Below are 25,461 nucleotides of genomic sequence, written 5' to 3'. Positions count from 1 at the left end.
GCTGTGGGCATGACTTCCGGGATCAGAGGTTACCTGGGAGGTGTAGTCCGGCAGTTTTGAGAAAAAGTCCTCGTTCCCGCATACTCAAGCTGTGTTTGTAGAGGCTTCTGGTCACCAGGGTTCCATCTGGGGGAGGCGGGATGCGGCGCCTACTCCATCTGGAACTTCCCGGTGCTCTCGGCTCTTTTTGGAACCTGTTTTTTCTTTTTTCTTTTCCTCCGGGATCCCGCACCCTCCATGTGTTCCTTCTCTTATTCTGAACGTTTCAAAGATGGCGCTGGGGGGCGGGCTGTGGGCATGACTTCCGGGATCAGAGGTTACCTGGGAGGTGTAGTCCGGCAGTTTTGAGAAAAAGTCCTCGTTCCCGCATACTCAAGCTGTGTTTGTAGAGGCTTCTGGTCACCAGGGTTCCATCTGGGGGAGGCGGGATGCGGCGCCTACTCCATCTGGAACTTCCCGGTGCTCTCGGCTCTTTTTGGAACCTGTTTTTTCTTTTTTCTTTTCCTCCGGGATCCCGCACCCTCCATGTGTTCCTTCTCTTATTCTGAACGTTTCAAAGATGGCGCTGGGGGGCGGGCTGTGGGCATGACTTCCGGGATCAGAGGTTACCTGGGAGGTGTAGTCCGGCAGTTTTGAGAAAAAGTCCTCGTTCCCGCATACTCAAGCTGTGTTTGTAGAGGCTTCTGGTCACCAGGGTTCCATCTGGGGGAGGCGGGATGCGGCGCCTACTCCATCTGGAACTTCCCGGTGCTCTCGGCTCTTTTTGGAACCTGTTTTTTCTTTTTTCTTTTCCTCCGGGATCCCGCACCCTCCATGTGTTCCTTCTCTTATTCTGAACGTTTCAAAGATGGCGCTGGGGGGCGGGCTGTGGGCATGACTTCCGGGATCAGAGGTTACCTGGGAGGTGTAGTCCGGCAGTTTTGAGAAAAAGTCCTCGTTCCCGCATACTCAAACTGTGTTTGTAGAGGCTTCTGGTCACCAGGGTTCCATCTGGGGGAGGCGGGATGCGGCGCCTACTCCATCTGGAACTTCCCGGTGCTCTCGGCTCTTTTTGGAACCTGTTTTTTCTTTTTTCTTTTCCTCCGGGATCCCGCACCCTCCATGTGTTCCTTCTCTTATTCTGAACGTTTCAAAGATGGCGCTGGGGGGCGGGCTGTGGGCATGGCTTCCGGGATCAGAGGTTACCTGGGAGGTGTAGTCCGGCAGTTTTGAGAAAAAGTCCTCGTTCCCGCATACTCAAGCTGTGTTTGTAGAGGCTTCTGGTCACCAGGGTTCCATCTGGGGGAGGCGGGATGCGGCGCCTACTCCATCTGGAACTTCCCGGTGCTCTCGGCTCTTTTTGGAACCTGTTTTTTCTTTTTTCTTTTCCTCCGGGATCCCGCACCCTCCATGTGTTCCTTCTCTTATTCTGAACGTTTCAAAGATGGCGCTGGGGGGCGGGCTGTGGGCATGACTTCCGGGATCAGAGGTTACCTGGGAGGTGTAGTCCGGCAGTTTTGAGAAAAAGTCCTCGTTCCCGCATACTCAAGCTGTGTTTGTAGAGGCTTCTGGTCACCAGGGTTCCATCTGGGGGAGGCGGGATGCGGCGCCTACTCCATCTGGAACTTCCCGGTGCTCTCGGCTCTTTTTGGAACCTGTTTTTTCTTTTTTCTTTTCCTCCGGGATCCCGCACCCTCCATGTGTTCCTTCTCTTATTCTGAACGTTTCAAAGATGGCGCTGGGGGGCGGGCTGTGGGCATGGCTTCCGGGATCAGAGGTTACCTGGGAGGTGTAGTCCGGCAGATTTGAGAAAAAGTCCTCGTTCCCGCATACTCAAGCTGTGTTTGTAGAGGCTTCTGGTCACCAGGGTTCCATCTGGGGGAGGCGGGATGCGGCGCCTACTCCATCTGGAACTTCCCGGTGCTCTCGGCTCTTTTTGGAACCTGTTTTTTCTTTTTTCTTTTCCTCCGGGATCCCGCACCCTCCATGTGTTCCTTCTCTTATTCTGAACGTTTCAAAGATGGCGCTGGGGGGCGGGCTGTGGGCATGACTTCCGGGATCAGAGGTTACCTGGGAGGTGTAGTCCGGCAGATTTGAGAAAAAGTCCTCGTTCCCGCATACTCAAGCTGTGTTTGTAGAGGCTTCTGGTCACCAGGGTTCCATCTGGGGGAGGCGGGATGCGGCGCCTACTCCATCTGGAACTTCCCGGTGCTCTCGGCTCTTTTTGGAACCTGTTTTTTCTTTTTTCTTTTCCTCCGGGATCCCGCACCCTCCATGTGTTCCTTCTCTTATTCTGAACGTTTCAAAGATGGCGCTGGGGGGCGGGCTGTGGGCATGACTTCCGGGATCAGAGGTTACCTGGGAGGTGTAGTCCGGCAGTTTTGAGAAAAAGTCCTCGTTCCCGCATACTCAAGCTGTGTTTGTAGAGGCTTCTGGTCACCAGGGTTCCATCTGGGGGAGGCGGGATGCGGCGCCTACTCCATCTGGAACTTCCCGGTGCTCTCGGCTCTTTTTGGAACCTGTTTTTTCTTTTTTCTTTTCCTCCGGGATCCCGCACCCTCCATGTGTTCCTTCTCTTATTCTGAACGTTTCAAAGATGGCGCTGGGGGGCGGGCTGTGGGCATGACTTCCGGGATCAGAGGTTACCTGGGAGGTGTAGTCCGGCAGATTTGAGAAAAAGTCCTCGTTCCCGCATACTCAAGCTGTGTTTGTAGAGGCTTCTGGTCACCAGGGTTCCATCTGGGGGAGGCGGGATGCGGCGCCTACTCCATCTGGAACTTCCCGGTGCTCTCGGCTCTTTTTGGAACCTGTTTTTTCTTTTTTCTTTTCCTCCGGGATCCCGCACCCTCCATGTGTTCCTTCTCTTATTCTGAACGTTTCAAAGATGGCGCTGGGGGGCGGGCTGTGGGCATGACTTCCGGGATCAGAGGTTACCTGGGAGGTGTAGTCCGGCAGATTTGAGAAAAAGTCCTCGTTCCCGCATACTCAAGCTGTGTTTGTAGAGGCTTCTGGTCACCAGGGTTCCATCTGGGGGAGGCGGGATGCGGCGCCTACTCCATCTGGAACTTCCCGGTGCTCTCGGCTCTTTTTGGAACCTGTTTTTTCTTTTTTCTTTTCCTCCGGGATCCCGCACCCTCCATGTGTTCCTTCTCTTATTCTGAACGTTTCAAAGATGGCGCTGGGGGGCGGGCTGTGGGCATGACTTCCGGGATCAGAGGTTACCTGGGAGGTGTAGTCCGGCAGTTTTGAGAAAAAGTCCTCGTTCCCGCATACTCAAGCTGTGTTTGTAGAGGCTTCTGGTCACCAGGGTTCCATCTGGGGGAGGCGGGATGCGGCGCCTACTCCATCTGGAACTTCCCGGTGCTCTCGGCTCTTTTTGGAACCTGTTTTTTCTTTTTTCTTTTCCTCCGGGATCCCGCACCCTCCATGTGTTCCTTCTCTTATTCTGAACGTTTCAAAGATGGCGCTGGGGGGCGGGCTGTGGGCATGACTTCCGGGATCAGAGGTTACCTGGGAGGTGTAGTCCGGCAGATTTGAGAAAAAGTCCTCGTTCCCGCATACTCAAGCTGTGTTTGTAGAGGCTTCTGGTCACCAGGGTTCCATCTGGGGGAGGCGGGATGCGGCGCCTACTCCATCTGGAACTTCCCGGTGCTCTCGGCTCTTTTTGGAACCTGTTTTTTCTTTTTTCTTTTCCTCCGGGATCCCGCACCCTCCATGTGTTCCTTCTCTTATTCTGAACGTTTCAAAGATGGCGCTGGGGGGCGGGCTGTGGGCATGACTTCCGGGATCAGAGGTTACCTGGGAGGTGTAGTCCGGCAGATTTGAGAAAAAGTCCTCGTTCCCGCATACTCAAGCTGTGTTTGTAGAGGCTTCTGGTCACCAGGGTTCCATCTGGGGGAGGCGGGATGCGGCGCCTACTCCATCTGGAACTTCCCGGTGCTCTCGGCTCTTTTTGGAACCTGTTTTTTCTTTTTTCTTTTCCTCCGGGATCCCGCACCCTCCATGTGTTCCTTCTCTTATTCTGAACGTTTCAAAGATGGCGCTGGGGGGCGGGCTGTGGGCATGACTTCCGGGATCAGAGGTTACCTGGGAGGTGTAGTCCGGCAGATTTGAGAAAAAGTCCTCGTTCCCGCATACTCAAGCTGTGTTTGTAGAGGCTTCTGGTCACCAGGGTTCCATCTGGGGGAGGCGGGATGCGGCGCCTACTCCATCTGGAACTTCCCGGTGCTCTCGGCTCTTTTTGGAACCTGTTTTTTCTTTTTTCTTTTCCTCCGGGATCCCGCACCCTCCATGTGTTCCTTCTCTTATTCTGAACGTTTCAAAGATGGCGCTGGGGGGCGGGCTGTGGGCATGGCTTCCGGGATCAGAGGTTACCTGGGAGGTGTAGTCCGGCAGATTTGAGAAAAAGTCCTCGTTCCCGCATACTCAAGCTGTGTTTGTAGAGGCTTCTGGTCACCAGGGTTCCATCTGGGGGAGGCGGGATGCGGCGCCTACTCCATCTGGAACTTCCCGGTGCTCTCGGCTCTTTTTGGAACCTGTTTTTTCTTTTTTCTTTTCCTCCGGGATCCCGCACCCTCCATGTGTTCCTTCTCTTATTCTGAACGTTTCAAAGATGGCGCTGGGGGGCGGGCTGTGGGCATGACTTCCGGGATCAGAGGTTACCTGGGAGGTGTAGTCCGGCAGATTTGAGAAAAAGTCCTCGTTCCCGCATACTCAAGCTGTGTTTGTAGAGGCTTCTGGTCACCAGGGTTCCATCTGGGGGAGGCGGGATGCGGCGCCTACTCCATCTGGAACTTCCCGGTGCTCTCGGCTCTTTTTGGAACCTGTTTTTTCTTTTTTCTTTTCCTCCGGGATCCCGCACCCTCCATGTGTTCCTTCTCTTATTCTGAACGTTTCAAAGATGGCGCTGGGGGGCGGGCTGTGGGCATGACTTCCGGGATCAGAGGTTACCTGGGAGGTGTAGTCCGGCAGATTTGAGAAAAAGTCCTCGTTCCCGCATACTCAAGCTGTGTTTGTAGAGGCTTCTGGTCACCAGGGTTCCATCTGGGGGAGGCGGGATGCGGCGCCTACTCCATCTGGAACTTCCCGGTGCTCTCGGCTCTTTTTGGAACCTGTTTTTTCTTTTTTCTTTTCCTCCGGGATCCCGCACCCTCCATGTGTTCCTTCTCTTATTCTGAACGTTTCAAAGATGGCTCTTTCTTTTTTTTTACTTGTTTTGGGGTCACACCTGGCTATGCTCAGGGGTTACTCCTGGATCTGCACTCAGGAGTCACACCTGGCCATGCTCAGTGTATCATCTGGGATGCAAGGGATCCAACCCAGGTAGGCTGTGTGCAAAGCAAACTGCCCTACCCCCTGTACTATCTCTCTGGCCCCTAGAACACTATATATCTAAATCTCAATTATGAATAACTTTGTAAATCATGGTACTTTAATAATTTTTTTAAAGGTCAGCAGGATAGTACAGTGGGCAGGACGCTTGCCTTGCACATGATGGACACGGGGTTGTAGAATAACATTGGGTTTGTCTTTTCAGACTTGCCGCAGGGAACTTAGTTTAGCTTAAAGCAATGTCCTTTCTGTATGGACACAGGAAGTCAGTTAATATTATGCTTCGTAACTTGGGAGTTGATTGACTCCAGTCATATTTACTCCTGGGCATCTGCTTTCTCGACTCAGTTGCCCTTAGTTCCTAGCACCCCAAAAGCAGGGTCCCGACAAGGGACTGAATGGAACCAGGGCAACCTGTGAGCTACCCTGGTGACAAAATGGGCCAGGCCAAAGCGCCACAATACTCAACTATAAGTCGAGAGCATGGTCATAGACAAATGCTGTCAGGATCCAAAAGTAACAACGAGACTAGGATCCTGCTGGGGTTAGGAAGACTAACCTGGCCTGAGGTCTGTGGCCTGGAATATATAGTAAGACGTCCTCAGGAACTTTAAGTTGATATAGCTCTTACTGTGCTCATACAGAATGACATTTCTAATAGAAATATTAGAAGTAGATTCACTACAACTATTCAAATGGATTACTAGCTGAGGAAAGAAGAAAGTGACATACCCTGGATAGGATGGGATCCTGCCCTTAAGGGATCTCCTAGTGATCCAGAGTCATCTCTTTAGATGAGATTTTTTATCCTTGAATTAATCTCCCGGAGGAGTCGTCTTACCCCTCTTTGTTGATTTGTTAATGTTCAACCTACCTTTATGCCACCACCCTATGTGATTGCTATGTAAACTGAGACTGTAGGACAGGAGGGGGGCAGAGTCAGAATCCAGAGCCAAGGGCTCCAGAGAGAAAGGAGCAGAAGGGCTGTAGAGAGAGACTGGAAGAGACCAGAGGAGAGATTACAGAGACAGAGTCAGAAATAGACGGAAAAGAGCACAGCGGGACACACAGAAGCAGAGCACAAAGGAGGAGCCATTCCGATCCGGTCCATACACTGCAGCCCGAGAGCACCGAAGGCGGGAGGCAAGAGAGAGCCCGATGACAACACACTCACATCGTCATCATCCCCTCCGCCTGCGAGCGGTAATATATTTTTCACATGGGGTCAATCCCTATTTGGCTTGGGACAGCGCCCGGGGAAAGGAGGGTGAGGGGCGTTGATCCCTGAGTGCAGAGACAAGAGTCACTCCTGAGAATCCCCGGGTGTGGTTCCCCCAGCCCCCCAAAGGAAAGACAAGCCACAAATTGACAGAAAATGTTGAAACCCACTTAATACTGACTAATGTACTGAACTTTCAACGAAAAATTTCAATTCAAAAATGTCAAAGTTCAATTAAAAAAAAAACACTCCATAAATCCATCGAAGGAAAAAAAAAGTTTTCGGGGGAGAAAAAAAAAGGATCAAATTTCGGGGACTTCCGTGGGCGTGGGGCGGGGTCCACACTGGCGGGCTCCGAGCGCCCAGCCCGCAGCCGGAGACGGGCTTGGTCACGCCCTCCGCAGAGGTGGGCGAGCGGCGGCTCCCGGCCGGTCTGCGCTCAAGGTGACGGCCGAGCCCAGTGCCGCTTTCTGCGGCGCGGACACTCTCAATATGGCGGAGCCCCGCGCAGGTTCCTGCGGGCTTGTCACACTCAACATGGCGGCGAAGGGGTGCTCTCCACCAGGGGGCGCAGACGCCAAAGTAACGTCCCGGAAACTCCGTCGCGCGTTTTTGCGTTTGCCGTGGCGGGAGCGAGAGTTTGGAGATTCGCGCCTTAGCGCAGAGTGGCAAAGTGCCGACCTGACCGCTTTCGGGTCCCTGCCGCTCTCTGGAGCCGCGCCCTCCGCTCCGCTCTCTGACAGACGCTTTCTGTCACGCCGGCACCTGTCCCCCGTAGCCGCGTCTCCGAGCCCGGGGTCGCCTCAGCCACTGGCCGCGATGCATGTGATCAAGCGAGGTGAGAGGCCGGGGAGCGGCTCTTGGGACGCGCGGGCTGGCGCGCCCGCCCAGGCTTCCCGCGCCGCGGGCCGCGCTTCCCACCTCGCCAGCCTACCCGGCCTCGGGGCTTCCCGCGGGCGCCCCCAGCCCGCCCCCCACCCGCTTCCCCTCCCCCACGCCTCCCCTCCCCCCTGCGCCCGCCGGGCTCGGGGCTTCCCATTCCCCGCGCTTTCCCTGCGACCCCCGACGAGTCATCGGGTGCCGGGGTGGGCGAGGCCGGGGGTCGCCGGGGCCGGGGGGAGGGTTGTTTCCGCTTCCCCCCGCCCCCATCCCCCGTCGCTGCAGTCATTCATTCCGCGCGCGGTCGCCCGCCCGCCTTGGGCAAGACAGACCTTCGCGGCGAGTTCGTCTGGGAAGTTTCGTCCGTGCTCTGACGGGGCCCGGTGGGGTCGTCGGCCGGAGCCCGGGAAAATACAGGGAGCCCGTAAAGTCGCCAAGTCACAGACAGAAAAAGAGGGGGGGAAATAAAAGTAGATGTTAACTTACTATTTATTTATTTATTTATTTATTTGAGAAGCTGGGGTTGAGCCGAATCGGCTGCGTGTCTGCTGCAGGGCTACCCGCGGATGAATTGGAACAAACTTCGGCCAGATACCTGCCGGGTCCCTGAAACTTGAACTTCCTCTGGGCACCTTATTGTGTTTTACTTACTTACAAATGACTTTCATTTATTTCAGGCGGGATTTTAGGGCCACGCCTAGCAGTGCTTAGTTTTTGCTCCTGGCTCTGTGCTCGGGGATCACTCCTGGCGGTGCTGGGGGATGGGACAAGGGTCAGCCATGTGCAAGGCGCGCGTAAGCCTTACCCACTGCCTCCCCTGCTCACCAGGGAGGCTGGAGAGATAGCACAGGGGTTCAGGTTAGCACTTTCGTGCGGGGGCGGCGGGCACCGAGTTCCATTCCCCGGGGTTGCTGAGCACCCCCAAGAGTGATCCCTGTGCATTCCCGTGTGAGCTAAAAACAAACACCCAGGCAGACATTCCAAATGGTCAGTTAACCATAGGGTATTGGGTTTTCGGTAGAGTTATTAACCTGGTGGATAATTTTGTGGAAGGTTTCTTTGGAAACTGTTGGTGGCATTGTATGTACGGCTCTTGGGGAGCGGGAAAAGAAGGGACGCCTGTCCTTGGCAGGCACCTGGTACTTTCTGATCTCCAGGGGAGTGGCAAACCAGGGTTCTTGACCCATACAGCTTCCTGGAATTTGCCCTGTGTGGGAGATGTGGTGTCCCTGACTCCCTGGGGAGTTTGGGATAGAGACCAACTGTCCTGCCCTGCTGATAAGAGATACTTCATGGAGTATCTTGCCTGGACACCTTGAAGGTCAGGAACTGGAAGAGGGAGGAACTGATATTTTTCAACAAGCTGTGCCCCAGTAGACTTTTTGGGGGACCTGCTTCGTGCTAGCCCTTCGTTTGGATATGTGAAGTAGTAACTAACACAGGAGGTCCTTCCTGCTTTGAAAGGAAGTAGAACATAACTTTTTATGGAGAACTGAACAACAAACACGTTCTATTAAAGCAATACAGTTATTTCAGATCTGCAGTTGCTTGATAGATACTTGGTGGACTGGCTGTTTTGTCCACTAGATTTTGTCTCAAAGATGGGGGCTTTTGTTTAGCACAGCTTCTAGCACAGGATCTCCCATTAGTGGATAGATATTCAAAGAATGAATGAGAATTTTTTTTAATATAGGAGTACTGCTATTTATTCAGCCACTGATTAAACTGATTGGAGCAGACTTGAACTCTGCATTACTTTTTAAAAAAAATTTTAAGAAAATTAAAATTTTTTCATAATTGTTCATAATAAATGCTTACATTCAATATTTTAATTCCAACACCATTGCACCTTCTCACCACCACTACTTTGACTCTTCCCACCACCACTCCAGTCTGCCCTTTAGGCAGATTCTAAGTAATTTATTTTATATTGTTTGCCATGAATAGTATGAGATGTCACACGACTGTGAAAGTGACCACACAGTCCTGGAATTTGAAAATTTTTAAGTATTTGGGGTTCGGAGCCATCTCTGTGGTGTGGTGCTTTCTTTGGAGATTAATTTGTGAGTCTCTGACTCATGGCCACCGTTAATGTGCTTAAATGGTGCCCAGAGGCAGTTCTTGGGCGTGACTTCCTGGAAACCAGAAGGATTGGGAGAGGGGAGGAGGTTGCCTATCTCAGACTCCTGTCACTGGTCCTGCGTACCTGAGTTTTTTAGGAGATTAATTCTCATGCTTGGAGGTTTTAGGATGAGCCCATGAAGGTGGTCCATGAGCGTGGCAGCAGTTGGGTTCTGGAGGTTTTGCAGCTGCTGGGCTTCATTTGAGGAAGGCGAGGGACACACCTGTTCCCCTCCAAGGTACCCCAGTTGAAATCAGCCTGGCACAAAGGGGAGGAGGGCGACATCTTTGTGGCGTGCTGCTCTCCTTTGAGAGAATGAATGAGAATTTCATTTATTTATTTAATTTTACTTGGTATGGGGAACACCCTGCTTTGCTTAGGGCTTACTTCTTGCTCTGTGTTCAGGGATCACTCTTGGTAGGACTCTGGATCATATTGGGGTCCAGAGGGGATTGAACCCAGGTCAGCTTCATGGGAGGCAAGTGTCCTGCTCACTAAACTGTTGCTTAAGCTCAAGAATAAATATTTTTTAGAATGAGCAGTGAGTGGATAGGCTGACATGGATCTGACTGTGTCTAGTGTTTAAGCACAAGCAAGAACTGGAGGGATGGATGATGGTGACTCTCTAATAGTATTTTGAGAATATCATTTCTCAGAATTTCCCTAGGCCCCATTTTATCTGTGAGACCAGAATATTTAGGGTGCTTATTTTATTTTATTGTGAGTGAGAGATGAGCATCCTGTTTTTGAGCTCTTTAAGGGGGAGGTATGGAACAATGAAGATGCTTTCAGTTTCTCTCTCTTTTTTTTTCTCTTTTTTCTTTTTGGGTCACCCCCGGCAATGCACAGGGGTTACTCCTGACTCATGCACTCAGGAATTACTCCTGGTGGTGCTCGGGGGACCATATGGGATGCTGGGAATCGAACCCGGGTCAGCCATGGGTTCAGCCACATGCAAGGCAAACGCCCTACCTGCTGTGCTATTGTATTGCTCCAGCCAAGAAGGTGCTTTCAGAAGACTGTAACAGAGATCAATCGAATGGTTGTGGAGTGTTTAATAGCTTATGTTGGAATTTCTTTGGGGAGAGGGCACACCTGGGTTGTGGGACTGTGAGGTATTGGTAGCTGGGACAGAACCCAATGCACCTGGCTCTTCCAAACGCCCACATTTGCTCCACCTTCTGAGTCATCTGTGGCCTTGTGATGAAAAATCGCAGCATTTTGGTACACTTTGAAATACTGTAGTTGAAAAAATGGATTCTACAACAAGTTAGAAAGGCAAGGCTTACTTTATTTTTCTTTCAGAGAATGTAATCCATGTGGTTCGCTATTCCAATCTCCCATTAAAATCTTTCTTGCATTAGCAAGGCTTGTTAGTACACAAAACTATATTTAGATTTATTTTTAATTTTTTAATATGGTTTGGGTTTCTCGTGTTTTGGGCATGTCAGTAAAATAGCAGATTTGCTCGTTTTTGTTAATTTTACTTTTAATAATTTAAAAGAGTAGCTGGCAGTCACCCTACAATTATTTTCTGAATGTGCTAAGCACTATGTGGAAAATAATAGAGAATTTAACTCCATTTTCAAAGATCTTGTAGTTAGGAATGTAGGAACAGTTTGTATGAAAATTGTTCTATGATTATGGAGTAACATTCCTGAGCTGTTTTTCCTAGTAGGAGAGTAACATTGCGCAAGGTGATTAAGGTTAAAAAATGAGTTAAATGCAGTGTAGCTATTAAGTTGTAATCTGTGTATTGGAATTAGGTTTTTACAAGTTTGAGTTGTAATCAAAGTTTTGCAGCTTACATCTTGACTAAGTGTGTACGTTAAATAGAAACAAGTTTCAAAAATAATGCCTTCTTGTGTTCCTTTTTTCCCTTTTTGTATTTTGACTATACCCAGCTGTACTTAGTGTTTAGTCTTGACTCTATGCTCAGGCATCATTCCTAGTGCTGCTTGGGTAACCAAACTAGTAGCAAGGCAATAGTCTTATCTCCTTAAGTATCTTTCCCGCCCCGAAGTAATATTTTCTAAACAAAGCATTTCTTTGCACGGTTTTATTTTTCAGATGGTCGCCAAGAGCGGGTTATGTTTGACAAAATTACCTCTAGAATCCAGAAGCTTTGTTATGGACTCAATATGGACTTTGTTGATCCAGTAAGTAAATAAAATGACTTTGTATCTTGAGTAACTTGCATTATGTGTTTTTTTAAAAAAACTTGTTTCTTTTTTTGGTCAAGTTTCCCCCCTTTATTTAGACACCTTGGTTTGTAGAGTTGTACCAGATACATTTGTTATAGGCATTCAGTATTCCAACACCAATCCTACCACCAGTGTGACCTTCCCTCCACCACTGTCTCCATTTTTTCAACCACCCCCAAGCCTGCCCCTTAGCAGACACAAAATAATTTATTTTATATTGCTTGCTACAAGTAAATGACTAATGGAACTATAAAAAGTACTCCAGTAAAATAAACTGAAAATTATTATATCTCATATGGGTCATTAAGTCCTTGTCTGAAGTTTTACTAAGCTGTTTCTTGTTAGTTGAACCTTCTGAATTATTATTTATAGAGCAGTTGTTGGCTTTTATGTTACTTTCCTATCTAATTTCATGTGCCTTTACTGGGATGTCAGTGCTATAGAATATGGAGGTGTTGTACTACCACTAATGAGGCCGCATACTCCAGAAACACAGAAACTCCAGGCTGTGTGACTGGACCATGAGTTTACAAGGCGGTGGTTGTGAGATGTGGGGTGGGCTTCTGGAAGTATGGGGTCAGGGAGTAGTTTCCTGCCCCCAATCCAAGAAGACCCCAGAGTTATCAGCCTGATAACCCATGTACCTGGGATTTTTTTTCTCCCTCTTTCCTCTCTCCCTGCCTTCTCTCTCCCTCTCCGTCTCTCCCACTTTCTCTTCCCTCTCTCTCTTTTATCTCCCTTTCTCTTCCCCACTGTCTCCTTTCCTCTCTCTTCTTTGTCTCTCTCTTTGTCTTTTTCTCTTTCCATTCTCTCTCACCCCTCTGTTTATTCTCTCTCCCTCTCTTCTCTCTCCTTTTTCTCCCCTCTCTCATCTTTCTCTCTTCCCACTGTCTCTCTCTTCCTCTCTTTCTCTGCTCCTGTCTCTGTGATCTCTCCCTCTCCCCTCTCTCTACCTCTCCCCCTCCCTCTCCTCTCTCTCCCTTCCCTCTCTTTGTCTCTCCCATTTTCTCTTTTCTCTCTCTCCTTTCCCTCCCAGTCTTTTCCTCACCATCTCTCCTTTCCTCTCTCTTCTCTCTCCCTGCCTTTCGCCTCTTTGTCTTTTCTCCTTCTACTCTTTCTCCGAGTCTCTCTCCCTCTCTCCTCTCTCTTCCTCTCCCCCCGCCCTCTCCTCTCTTCTCTGTCTCTCCCACTTTCTCTTTCCTCTCTCTCCTTGCTCTCTCTCCCTCTCCCTGTCTTCCCCCCACTGTCTCTCTCCTTTTCTCTCTCTTCTCTCTCCTTGTCTCTCTACTCTTGATCTTTTTCTCTTTCCATTCTCTCTCCTCTGTCAATTCTATCTCTATTCTCTCTCCTCTCCTTTTTTTCCCTCTCTCCATCTTTCTCTCTTCCCAGTCTCCTCTCTCTCCCTCTCTCCTCTCTCTTCTTCCTCTCCCATCCGTCTCCTCTTGATGTTGGTGGGCCCCACGGGTGACTTATGTGAAGTGGGGAGGAGAAAGACAGTCACTTTCTCCCCACCCGCCTCTGCCACCCGGGACCCAGGGTTACTGGGTTCTTGTCTCGCCTCGCAGAAAGGAATTTCAGGAGTAGACAAGCAGTGAAGTAAATGGATTTTATTTGGAGGATTTTTAGGTACGGAGGGAGAGAGAGGGAGAGAGTAAAGTACTCAAGAGAGAACACGGGCTTCTCCAAGGGCGGGGAGAGCCCCTACACACATCCTAGCATTAGCCATGAAAGCATGAAAGTGCACATCTCAAGAGGGGAGATGCGGGCAACACATGTGGTCGGGAACCACATGTGCTTGGCCACGTGGGCGCAAGCAGCACACGGGCTCATGCCCAGGCAGCATATGCGCCGTACCTGGGATTTTTGACAGTTTGGCGTCTCTACAGAGCTTAGTTGGGAGGCAGTGAAATTGGGCCATTGGCCTGGTGGTATCCATGGGGGTGTGAGTGTGGCTGCTGGGGCTTTGGAGGGTGAGGACTTGACCTGCCCACCTCCCAAACATGCCCCAGAGATTGCAGCTGGGAGAATAATAAAGGTAAAGGTAAAGGCCCTCCCGTTGTTCGTCGATTTGCTCGAGCGGGCCCAGTAACGTCTCCATTGGAGACTTTGTTGTTACTGTGTCTGGCATATCAAATACGTCACGGGGAGCTTGCCAGGCTCTGCCGTGCGGCCGAGATACTCTCGGTAGCTTGCCGGGCTCTCCGAGAGGGGCGGAGGAATCGAACTCGGGTCGGCCATGTTGGCCGCTTGTAAGGCGAAAGCCCCGGAGCAATAGCACAGCGGTAGGGCATTTGCCTTGCACGCAGCCAACATGGCCAACCCGAGTTCGATTCCTCCGCCCCTCTCGGAGAGCCCGGCAAGCTACCGAGAGTATTCGATATGCCAGACACAGTAACAACAAAGTCTCCAATGGAGACGTTACTGGGCCCGCTCAAGCAAATCGATGATCAATGGGAGAATAATATATCCATGAAATTTTGCTGCTTGCTTAGTGTCTTCTGAGATTTAATTTTGAGTGTGGAATATACCATAACATGGATGGAACTGGAAGATAGGCAGTAAGCCAGAAGAAGAAGGACAAACACAGGAGGATAACACCTTTATTTTTTTTAAATCTGATTCAGTTGGGCATGAACTCCACATTACTTTTTTATTTTATTGTATCACTGTGAGATAGAGTTACAAAGCTTTCATGTTTGAGATTCAGCCATACAATGATGGAACACCCATCCCTCCACCAGTGCACATTTTCCACCACCAATGTTCCCAGTATCATACCCCTCCCCCCCCCCCCCACACACACACATACACATCGCAGCCCTCACCCTGCCTCTATGGCAGATAATTTCCCCAATATTCTCTCTCTTTTAATTTGGGGCATTAATTTTGCTAGGATTTTCCCACCACCATTCAAGCCTACCTGCCAGGGGCAGATGCTAGATGATATATTTCCATATCTCATTTTGAATATCACAAGAGCTCGCACGGTTGCGGTTGTAAATGTAAATTTCTAGATTGTAAATGGTTGGGTTCCAGAGACATCTCTGTATGGCGCTAATCCATTTTGGGATTCAGTTTGGAGTCTCTGGGCCAGGCTGCTGCTGGTGGGCTAAGATGATGCCCAGAGGCTATTTTGTGGGCATGACAGCCAGTCTTCTGGGCGGGTGGGGACCCCAGGAGAGACAGCCCAGGACCTCTGCCGCCACGTGGCCTGGAGATTTAGTCCTGGAAACTGCATACCTGGGCCTTGCTTGTGGAAGCTCTTGGTCACCGGGATTCCATCAGGAGTAGGTGGGGAGACTGTACCTGCTCCATCTGGGGTGCCCCAGTGATATTGACTCAGTGTGGGGCCAGAAGAGATCTCTGGTGCTGTGTGTCTTCTGGGTCTTGCTGCTGTGTCTCTGGGCCAAGGCTGTTGGTGTGCTAAGATCCACATTACAAAATTTTCAGCAGATTATATCTTGGTGAGGTCCATCCTGAGATGGTGCAATCAGGCTTGGGGTATGGTGGCAATTTTGGATTGTGGAAGCAAGTGGCTGCCAGGGACTCTGCTTGGGCAGGCACAGGCCAACTCGCCCCCTCCAGTTTACTCCAGACTGTTAAGCCATGTATGGGTCCAAGCTTAACTGCGACTTTTGATCTCTTTCGAGATTTATTTAGGGTTCTCTGAGGCAAGAGCTTACAGGGTGGCACTGGAGTTGATTTGTGGGGGTGATTGCCAGTTCTTCTATATGAAGTGGGGGAGGTAGCCCATACCAACTCTGAGTGAGCTTGTATGGCTGAGCCGGAGGTGGTTTGTGGGTGTGACTCCCACATACCTAACTTTTGGCTGTTTAATTTCTTGGTAAACTTGTTCCCAAGTTATTGGGGTCTGACCAAAGGCACAGTGGCAATTTTGGGGTATCAGGAAGCCTGAAGGCAACATCAGGCTGCTGATGCACTCACCCCACAGGTACAGGTTGACCGTTGGTGGCACCATACCCCCTAGGAGGATAACACTTACATGTGATATTTAGAGTAATTGGATAGGGAAATGCAATTTCCTCATTTAAAGGGGAAGATGCCTAGATAACTCTTGAGACAGTGAAGGGGAATGAAAGAAGAGGTAGATGAGAAGCAGTAGGGGTGGGGCCAAGAGGATTCAGTTACATGGGTGGTGGTAAAAATGGTAAAGCTAAATATCCAAACCACAGAGTCAACGACACTGAAATTGTGAAACCCAGACTTTAATAACCAAATTAAAAATGTGCCTCTCAAGATTCCAGGGTGGGTTGGGGGTGGGTAGGAGAGGGAATCTGTGAATACTGCTGGAGGCAAGTTGACACTGGGTGGGATTCTTTTTTTTTCTTTGCTTTTTTTTGGGTCACACCTGGCGGTGCTTGGGGGACCATATAGGATGCTGGGAATCGAACCCGGGTCGGCCGAGTGCAAGGCAAATGCCCTGCCCGCTCTGCTATCACTCCAGCCCCATTGGGTGGAATTCTTGATGGAACATTGTATGTAAAAAATTCAGCTATGAATAACTTTGTAATTCATGATACTTTAATAAAATAATGCCTTGGGGGAAAAATTGTAAGTTAGTAAAACTGGGCCTAGGAGAGACACACACACATACACACACACACACACACACACACACACGTATCTCTGATCCGAGCAGCTTGCTGCAGAGATGCCTCCGGACTTTGCAATAGGACACTTTTGGCAGGCCACTCCAGACAGGCTGTCCTTCCACCTGCTCCCCATCCCGGTGACTCCCATCTTCTAGAACCCAACAAAAAGTCCAGGTATGCTGGGACAGAAGCGGCAAACGCCAGGCCTCATGGGACAGGGGAGGAGCAGCCCTCCTTCTCCCCACCCCAATGGAACTCTGAGATGATGTCCACAAATTGCCCCCGGCGGCTGCTTTTTAAGCTATTACACAGCCATGATCCAGAGATACACACACGAATCTCGGAACCAAGCAGCTCGATGCTGAGATCTTTCCAGACCCTGTCCTGTCCTCCCGTTGTTCAGTTGTTCATCGATTTGCTCGAGTGGGCCCAGTAACGTTGCTATTGTGAGACTTATTGTTACTGTGTTTTGGCGTATCGAATACTTCACGGGTAGCTTGCCAGGCTTTGCCGTGCAGGCAAGATACTCTCGGTAGCTTGCCGGGCTCTCCAAGAGAGGTGGAGAAATCGCGGAGGAATCGAACCTGGCTCGGCAGGCCGGCTGCACACAAGGCAAATGCCCTACCGCTGTGCTATCGCTCCAGCCCATCCAGACTCTAGTTATTAAAATTTTAGAACTTCTAGAGCAAGAGTTGCTGTGCGACCTTATATGCTATCCATCACAGGCAATGTAAAACAAATTGTCTAGCATTGCCTTTTCAGCAGGTTTGACTGGTGATGGGACTGGTGTCGAAATATTGAATGTAATCGTAGTAGAGAGAGAGAGTACTGTGGAAATTGTCTGCCAGACAGGCAGTGGAAGAGTTGAAATGGGGAGGGGATGGATACTGGATATTTTGGTGGTGGAAAATGTGCACTGGTGAAGGGATGGGTGATTGATCATTGTATGATCAAAGCTCAAATACGAAAACTTTGCAATTGTATCTCACAGTGAATCAATAAAAAAGGAAAAAAAAAACTGGTCCTATAGTTGAGCTTACACAGTGGTGTTGTGGGATCAAACCTGATTTTTTTCTTTGTTTTGTTTTTGGGCCACACCTCTCAATGCTCAGTGGTTACTCCTGGCTCTATATTCAATAATTTATGGCGGGATGGGGATTACATATGGGAAGCCAAGAATTGAGCCCTGGCTTGACACTTATAAGGCAAATACCTATCTTCTGCACTACTGTTCTGGCCTCTCAAAGTTGTTTGTTATCTCTGCTTTTTTTGGGTTTTTGGGCCACACCTAGTGGTGCTCAGGGGCTCTTCCTGACTTGGCTCAAGGGTCACTCCTGGCAGAACTCAAATGAGATACTGGAATTGAACCGGGGATGGCTGCATGCAAGGTATAGTATGCTGTACTAACTCTCTAGCCCTCTTAATTGCTTTTTTATGGAAATGTTGGTTTTAGGGAAAATGCAAATCTCTTATATTTATTTATTTATTTATTTACTAATTTTTTTTTTTTTTTAGGCTCAGATCACCATGAAAGTAATCCAGGGATTATATAGTGGAGTTACCACTGTGGAGTTAGATACTTTGGCTGCTGAAACAGCTGCAACCTTGACTACTAAGCACCCTGACTATGCTATCCTGGCAGCAAGGATTGCTGTCTCTAACTTGCACAAAGAAACAAAGAAAGTATTCAGTGGTGAGTTTAGAAGAAAAAAATTAGAAGCAATTGTGTATTTTCAACAAATTGATAAGGAACTAGAATGTAACCTTGAATGTCAGCAAAAAAGTTATACCTGTAGCCAAACAATTTGTGTAATCAATGGTAGAAAAGGGACTGACCTTCTTTTCCAGGTTGCTTGCTGATCTGCATAAACTAATGAGTCAGTGAATGGTTTTTTTTTTGTTTGTTTGTTTTTTGGCTCCTGCCCTGTGGGGCCTTAAATATGGTAACCCTTTTCATTAGATTTTAAAGAATTAATTCTCCCAAAATTCACCTATAGATTCAAGTTCATACTGGACCTGGAGATAACTCAGTGACAGAAGCTTCTGCCTTTCAAATTGCGCTAGAGGTTCAGTCTCCTGCACTAACAAATATGCACTGGATGTGGTCCTGGAGGGCCTTCCTGCCATTTCGGATCCTGACATCACAACCAAGTGCACACTCTGGCACACTGTAACCTGTATGGACACCACCACTTAACTATATAACTCTAGTGACCACCACAGCTAAAAAGTGTGCAGGCATCTCGGTCAGGCATATGATCCCCAGTCAACATGTTTGTGAATACCACAAATAAGTGCATGGACACTGTAACCAGGAGTGTGCGACCTTGAGTAATCACATCTTGGTCAACAGAAAATGGAATGGGAATTTTTTTAAAAAAATAGATCGAATCCTAATCAAAACCCCAGTATTAGGTGTGTTTAACTTTTATACATAAATGCGTAGGACCAGATATGCTATGGTCTCTTGAAGTAGAGAACTTAGTAAGTGTGCATTTACATGACTGAAATGTTTGGGTTGATAAATTTTGAATTTTAGGTTGAGTTTTTGTTCTGCTAGATTAAAAATAATTAAGTTATTTCTCGTTAGAAGTTTCTTGAACCAATAATTCTCCGTGGGGTTGGTTATCAGAATCACCTGGCAATCTTTTTCAAGATATATGCAATCTGGAAGATTGTTTCCTTAAGAGAGGCATATTTATTGAACATACATATGTTTATTAAATACTCTTGAGCATTGATGAGGGCTAGGGTGAAGAAAAAGAGTTTGAGAACCATTATTTAAAGATTACCTAATACTGAATAGACTGTTGTGTTTATTTATTTAAGATGTGATGGAAGACCTGTACAACTACATAAATCCACATAATGGCAAGCACTCTCCTATGGTGGCCAAGTCAACATTGGATATTGTTTTAGCAAATAAAGATGTATGTATAAAAATTTCCTGGTAAAGTACTTGTGTGTGTATACATGCCTGGAGTGGTTGTATATTGTTTTTGTTGATACCTTTTTCAACTTAGAGATATTTGTATACCAGCACTTAAAAATTTACCCTATTTGGGCTGGAGGGATAGTATAAGGAGTCGGACGCTTGCCTTGCATGTGGCTGACCCACGTTCGATCCCCGGCATCCCATATGGTTATGGTCCCCCAAGCACTGCCAGGAATAGTTCTAAGTGCAGAGCCAGTTACAACCTCCGAGCATTGATGGGTGTGGCCCAGCGAACAACTATATATACATATATATATATTATTAGCCGCTGTATATTTCTTAGTACACATATGAAAGAATTGCTCTAATAATGTTTGCTTATTTTCCAGTTTTGCTCCAGTTACTGTTCTGTGGTAGGTGTTTTGCTCATAGATGAGTATATTGGCAAGATAAATCCCTTAAATGAACTTGCTGGGTCAAATAATAAGTAAATTGAGAATTATAGTAGACTGTGGTAAACTGAGTCCTTTAAGGAAATTTTAGAGAACTTGCTCAGGAAGTTTAAGAAAGTTTAAGAGTGTTCTCTTCCCCTTTTTTTGGAGGTGGGCAACACCCAGCAGTGCTCAGGGTTTGCTCTTGGCATGGCTTAGGGAACCATATGGGGTGTCAGGAGTAGAACCCAGCCACATGCAAGGCAAGTGCTCTACCTCCTGTTTTTATCTCTCTAGCTCCTCCAGATGACGGAAGGGAAAAGATGCCTAGATTCATTCAGCTCTTTGCTGCAGATAGGATTTATTTACATGAATATCTGGAAAGAGTAAAAAACAATTTTAACTTTAAAGTTCTCCATTATTGCATGGAAGATCTCAGGCTAGGTCTTTATCTACCTTTGGCAGTAAAGACACTCTTAAAAATTTAAGTTTTTTTTTTCAGATTTTTAAGAATATTTATTTATTTATTTATTTATTTTCTTTCTTTTTGGGTCATACCTGGCAATGCACAGGGGTTACTCCTGGCTCATGCACTCAGGAATTACTCCTGGCAGTGCTTGGGGACCATATGGGATGCTGGGAATCGAACCCGGGTCGGCCACGTGCAAAGCAAACGCCCTACCAGCTGTGCTATCGCTCCAGCCCCTTTTTAGATTTTTCTAGTCCTTACATGTGAATTATTATTGAGAGCAGCAGAAAAACTGGCTGTTTTTCTTACTAAAATGGTCGTTTGTATGTAATTGTTTCAAAAACCATACTAGGGGCCAGGAGGGATGTGATAGGTGGTAGGGTGTCTTATATGCGAGAGATCTTGGGTTCATTCCCCCCAGCACTACAAAACAAACCACAGAACTATAACAATTGCTCATTCTGCTATAAATCTTACTATCACAGTGGTAGTTTGTCTAAAATTTGTCAAAAGACTGGATTTTTGTATAGGAGTTAAGGCTCATGCCTTGCTTGCAGCCGCTCACATTTGATGCTAAGACTATATATGGTTTCTTAAGTACTACCAGGAATCATTCCTGTAGACATAGCCAGTAGTATTACCTGAGAACTGTTGATGTAGCCTAAAAACTGGAAGAAAAAAGTGAGAACTAATGTAAATCAGTATCTGACAATGTTCATAATATATATTATGGCAATTTAAAATGGGTTAATTTTAAAATGAGAGCAGTAGGTATATGATATACTTTTGGACTAATAGTTAATCTAAAAAAATTTACGGATATTCATGTTCTTTTTATCAACTATAAACATAATAAGGAAACTTTGGAAAATTATGTTTTTATTTAAACGTAACATCTGCATGTACTAGTCTCTTTAAAACCATATCTTTAGTATTCTTTATCTTATATATCAAATAATAATTTATGAGTCAGTGCTGAAAGGTTTGTTTATGAAAATAAATCTAGTCATCTTCATTACATATTTCTTTTCTTTTTCTCCTCCATCAGCGCCTGAATTCTGCCATAATCTACGACCGAGATTTCTCTTATAATTACTTTGGCTTTAAAGTAAGTAACGGGATTCAAGTAAATAGGAATTTCTTCTAAAATCAAGAAACACAGGGTTTAAAAGGGACTGGGGGGGAGGGAGAGAGAGAGAGAGAGAGAGAGAGAGAGAGAGAGAGAGAGAGAGAGAGAAGAAAAAAAGCACCTGCTATAGAAGCAGGCAGTGAGGGTGATGGAAGGGAACCTGGGGGCACTGGTGCTGAGAAATGTCATTGGTTGGAGGGATGGGTGTTGCAATACCATATGACTGAAATCCAATCATGAATAGCTTTGTAAGAGGTCTATCACAGTCATTAAATTAAAAAGTTAAAAAAAAAAAAAGAAGTAGGGACGGGAGAGGGGGGAGAGTTATTTATAGTTATGTCTGCTATTTATAGTTATGTTAATTATAGAGGGAATAAGAAGGATTTGGGATGAATCTGGAATGGGATTAGGATGCTGGTGGTTGAATTTAAGAAAAGATAGCTTATCCGACTATAATTTTCAAAATTTCCCAGTATTTCTTCAGGGTAAACTGAGGAGTTATGAAGCAGATTAGCCAGTATTTTTTCTCAGAGTTACTTCATACTCTGTTGTCTGTGCAACAGTTTTATTAAATCCCTGTTGTGTGCCAAATACTTTTTCAGAGAAGTTTAGGTATTACACTATGTATTGTGAACATAAATGAGGTGAGACCACTTGAGTCCAGGTCTATTTATTAGAAAGTTTCTTAATCTCACTGTGCTTTGGTTTCTTCACTTTAGAATAGGGATGATAGTAATACAGTTTTAGCAACATTTTGTTGAAGAGTAAATGAGTATGTTGCCTAAATATGTTATAAGCACTATATTACTGCTAACTAATGGTGATGATGGTGTTAAACACTTTTGTTTTTAGTGTTATTTTCAAAAATTTTTAAGCAATTTTTCCAAAACAGCTCCTGATTATATTTTAAATTAAAGCTAGTTAAGAATAAATATCTAGTATTTTTTATTTAAAACTGTATTAAAAATTAGAAAACTTAAATAGGTTGCTATATTGTTTTATTAATGTTATGTTCATTGTGTCTTTAAAAATTGTACTCTGGAAGTTTTTAGTTAGTTTTCTCTTTTTTAGACACTGGAGCGGTCCTATTTGTTGAAGATCAATGGAAAAGGTGAAGAAACCTATTTGTGTTACATTTTCAATTCATTATATTGAATGTAGAGCTTTGACCTATTAGCTTTAACATTTCCATTTTTACTCTGATGTGTTTTAGGAAACAAGAGAGCTCTCGAAGTCATGCTCTGGGGACCTGGGGTCTACTCCTTATTATTATTGGCTACCTGTGTGGGCTCTGAAATACTTGGTGCCAACATTTGGTCTGTTGAGCGGCCTCTAGACCCACATACAGTCGTGTTTTGGGGGGCCCATCAGTGCTGTGTATCAAAATGGGACCACTTTACTATTTCCCCAGCTCCCAAGTAACTTTTTAAACAATTTTATTTTACAGTATAAATTATTTAATTAACTCAAATTAACTGTAATTTGAACAATTTAAATAATTATTTTTGATGAATCGTTAATTTATAAAAATTATAAATGAATTTTATAATTTATAATTTTTCGACGAATAACAGGATGGTCGTGATTCGTGATTCGTGGTAAATGAATTATTTATGAATAATGGTTCTGCTTATTGATGGGAATGTTTTATTTTGATGCCAGAGACTGAACCCAGGGATCATGTTTATAAGGCATGTATTTAACTTCTCTGAGCTAGATCCCTGGCTTTTGATAGAAAGTATTATAAATTGTCTTCTGATGTTCATGTTATTGACTCGAGTACATGTCCTAGATTATTTTTTCTGATATATCTCTTCATGTAAAAACCCTTCTGCTTCTAGTGGCTGAAAGACCACAACATATGTTGATGAGAGTATCTGTGGGAATTCACAAAGAAGATATTGATGCTTCCATTGAAACATATAACCTTCTTTCTGAGAAGTGGTTTACACATGCCTCTCCGACTCTCTTCAATGCTGGTACCAACCGCCCACAACTTTCTAGGTATGTGTCATCTGTAGTGCTTTTTAATATTCTGAAATGGTTTTAGGAAGGGAAATTGACTTCAACCTGAGGAAACTGGGCAGTTTATCACATAAAAATTAATTTTGGGGGCCGGAGTGATAGCACAGCGGGTAGGGCGCTTGCCTTGCATGCGGCCGACCTGGGTTCGATTCCCAGCATCCCATATGGTCCCCTGAGCACCGCCAGGAGTGATTCCTGAGTGCAGAGCCAGGAGTAACCCCTGTGCATCGCCGGGTGTGACCCAAAAAGCAAAAAAAAAAAAAAATTAATTAATTTGGAGGGTCTCAGGAGAAGGTTTAAAGGGTTGGAGAGCATGCTTTGCGTGAAGGAGGCTGGGGTTTGATCCTTCAACTGTATTGTGCCCTGCGTACTGCCGGTGTGACCCAGAAAACAAAAAAACAAAGTTCATTAATAAATCTTAGTCCTACACTGATTAAAGAAGAATTAATTTTTTGAAAGATGTCTTATTACAAAGTGTTTAGTGAATTAGAGAAAAGTAGAAATACTGATAGTGAAATGTCCTGAGATTGTAGTGATTCTACATACACTGAAAATTAGTAATTGTACACTTTAAATGGGGAAATGTTACAGAAATCAGTTTATTTCCTTATCCCTTCCCACCCTGCCCAGGCACCTCTGTGAATTATTTTAAAATAAAGTTTTCTGTATTCTTTTTTGGCTTTTGAGCCACATTCTTTTGCTCACGGGCTACTTCTGGTATTGTTGCTGGGGGTTGATCCGGTTGCTACTTGAGTCCATGAAGTGTTGGGGGTTGAATCTGAGCCTCCTGTGAAGCTGGCACTCCAACCCTTTGAACTGTCTTTCTGGTCCAATGAAGTGGGGTGTGTATGTGGTGAGGGAGGGGTTTCTGAGTGCTCCAGAAGTCCAGGCATCCCACTACAATTCTTGGCCAACTAGACCAGTGGTTTAATGAAAGGACCTAAGACTGCTATACTATAGGGTCCTGTGGTGCCAGGATTGCCGGACCGCCCCAGTGGTGCTAGTGGCCTCCATGACTGCACCCAGCAATGCTGGGGACCATGTGGACCAGAGATGAAATTCAGACTGGGAATATGCTAGGCATGCACCCCAACTGCTTTACTATCTTTTAGGAAGCCCTAATAAAATTATTATAAAAGTAGGTAATGTGGGGCCCAGGGAATGACTTAAAGAAAATAAGCATATGCTTTGCATGCAGGAACCCTGGATTTGATTCCTACCACTACATATTTCTCAGGGGACTACCAGGAGCAAATCTTTTAAGTCCCATAACTAAGTAGTACCAAAGCATCAGTGGGTGTGGCCCAAAAGCCAAAATAAAGTACAATTTGAAAGAGGATAATAGGAACAATTAGAGTAGTAGTAGTTGGTGCAAGAGATTATAGATGTTTGGATTAGGGAGTGGAGCGATTGAGATAATTAGGAGGTAGCACTGTAGTACTGTCCTCCCGTTGTTCATCAATTTGCTCGAGTGGGCACCAGTAACTGTCTCCATTGTGAGACTTGTTACTGTTTTTGGCATATTGAATACAGAGCTTGCCAGGCTCTGCTGTGTGGGGAAGATACTCACGGTAGCTTGCCAGGCTCTCCGAGGGGCACAGTGGAATCGAACCTGGGTTGGTCGCGTGCAAGGCAAACGCCCTACCCGCTGTGCTCTCGCTCCGCTCCAATAAAACTGCAGAATTTGGTAGTAGTTTGGATATGGTTAAGGATGATTCCCAAATTTTTGGGAAGAGTAACAGTAGTAGAGGTGATGCCGTGTTCTGAGAAAGGGTGCACTATTCCAGTCCTCTGATGTTAAGAACAAGGTAGATAGCGCAAGTTTGCTTATATTAGGAGTTCATGGTTATGCTGACATCAGAAAGCATATAGGGTTATTCATTGCCCTAATATTTTGTGCCATTTAGTACTCTTAATAACTTTGGCAAAATAGATATAAAAATGACTAACCTTTTCATACCTGTGAACTTTCGTTACATGGACAGGTGGATGAAAACTGCTGCTTTATGAGACTTTATTTTCTTAATTACCATCTAGTTTAAGCAGCAGTGTAATTTAAAATGATCATGTGTTGGTATGTTTTACTGTCATAAACAATGAAAGATTTTCTTGTAAAACTACCTAT

At 46.3% G+C, this 25,461-nt stretch overlaps 1 protein-coding gene across 1 annotated transcript in view; it reads left to right on the top strand.

The window, feature by feature from the left end:
* The first annotated feature begins 7,119 nt into the window (after positions 1–7,119).
* Positions 7,120–25,461, top strand: part of RRM1 (ribonucleotide reductase catalytic subunit M1) — a 57,463-nt gene continuing 39,121 nt past the window's right edge. Inside the window, exons 1-7 of the mRNA XM_056115925.1 lie at positions 7,120–7,367; positions 11,601–11,689; positions 17,863–18,040; positions 19,177–19,277; positions 21,231–21,290; positions 22,383–22,422; positions 23,153–23,315. Coding sequence (XP_055971900.1) covers positions 7,349–7,367; positions 11,601–11,689; positions 17,863–18,040; positions 19,177–19,277; positions 21,231–21,290; positions 22,383–22,422; positions 23,153–23,315 — 650 coding nt within the window. The 5' untranslated portion in view covers positions 7,120–7,348. The remainder of the gene's footprint in view (positions 7,368–11,600; positions 11,690–17,862; positions 18,041–19,176; positions 19,278–21,230; positions 21,291–22,382; positions 22,423–23,152; positions 23,316–25,461) is intronic.

The sequence above is a fragment of the Sorex fumeus genome, unplaced genomic scaffold, assembly GCF_029834395.1.
Source record: "Sorex fumeus unplaced genomic scaffold, SorFum_2.1 ptg000030l, whole genome shotgun sequence".
Lineage (NCBI taxonomy): Eukaryota > Metazoa > Chordata > Mammalia > Eulipotyphla > Soricidae > Sorex > Sorex fumeus.
This window is presented reverse-complemented; position numbering and strand designations above follow the sequence as displayed.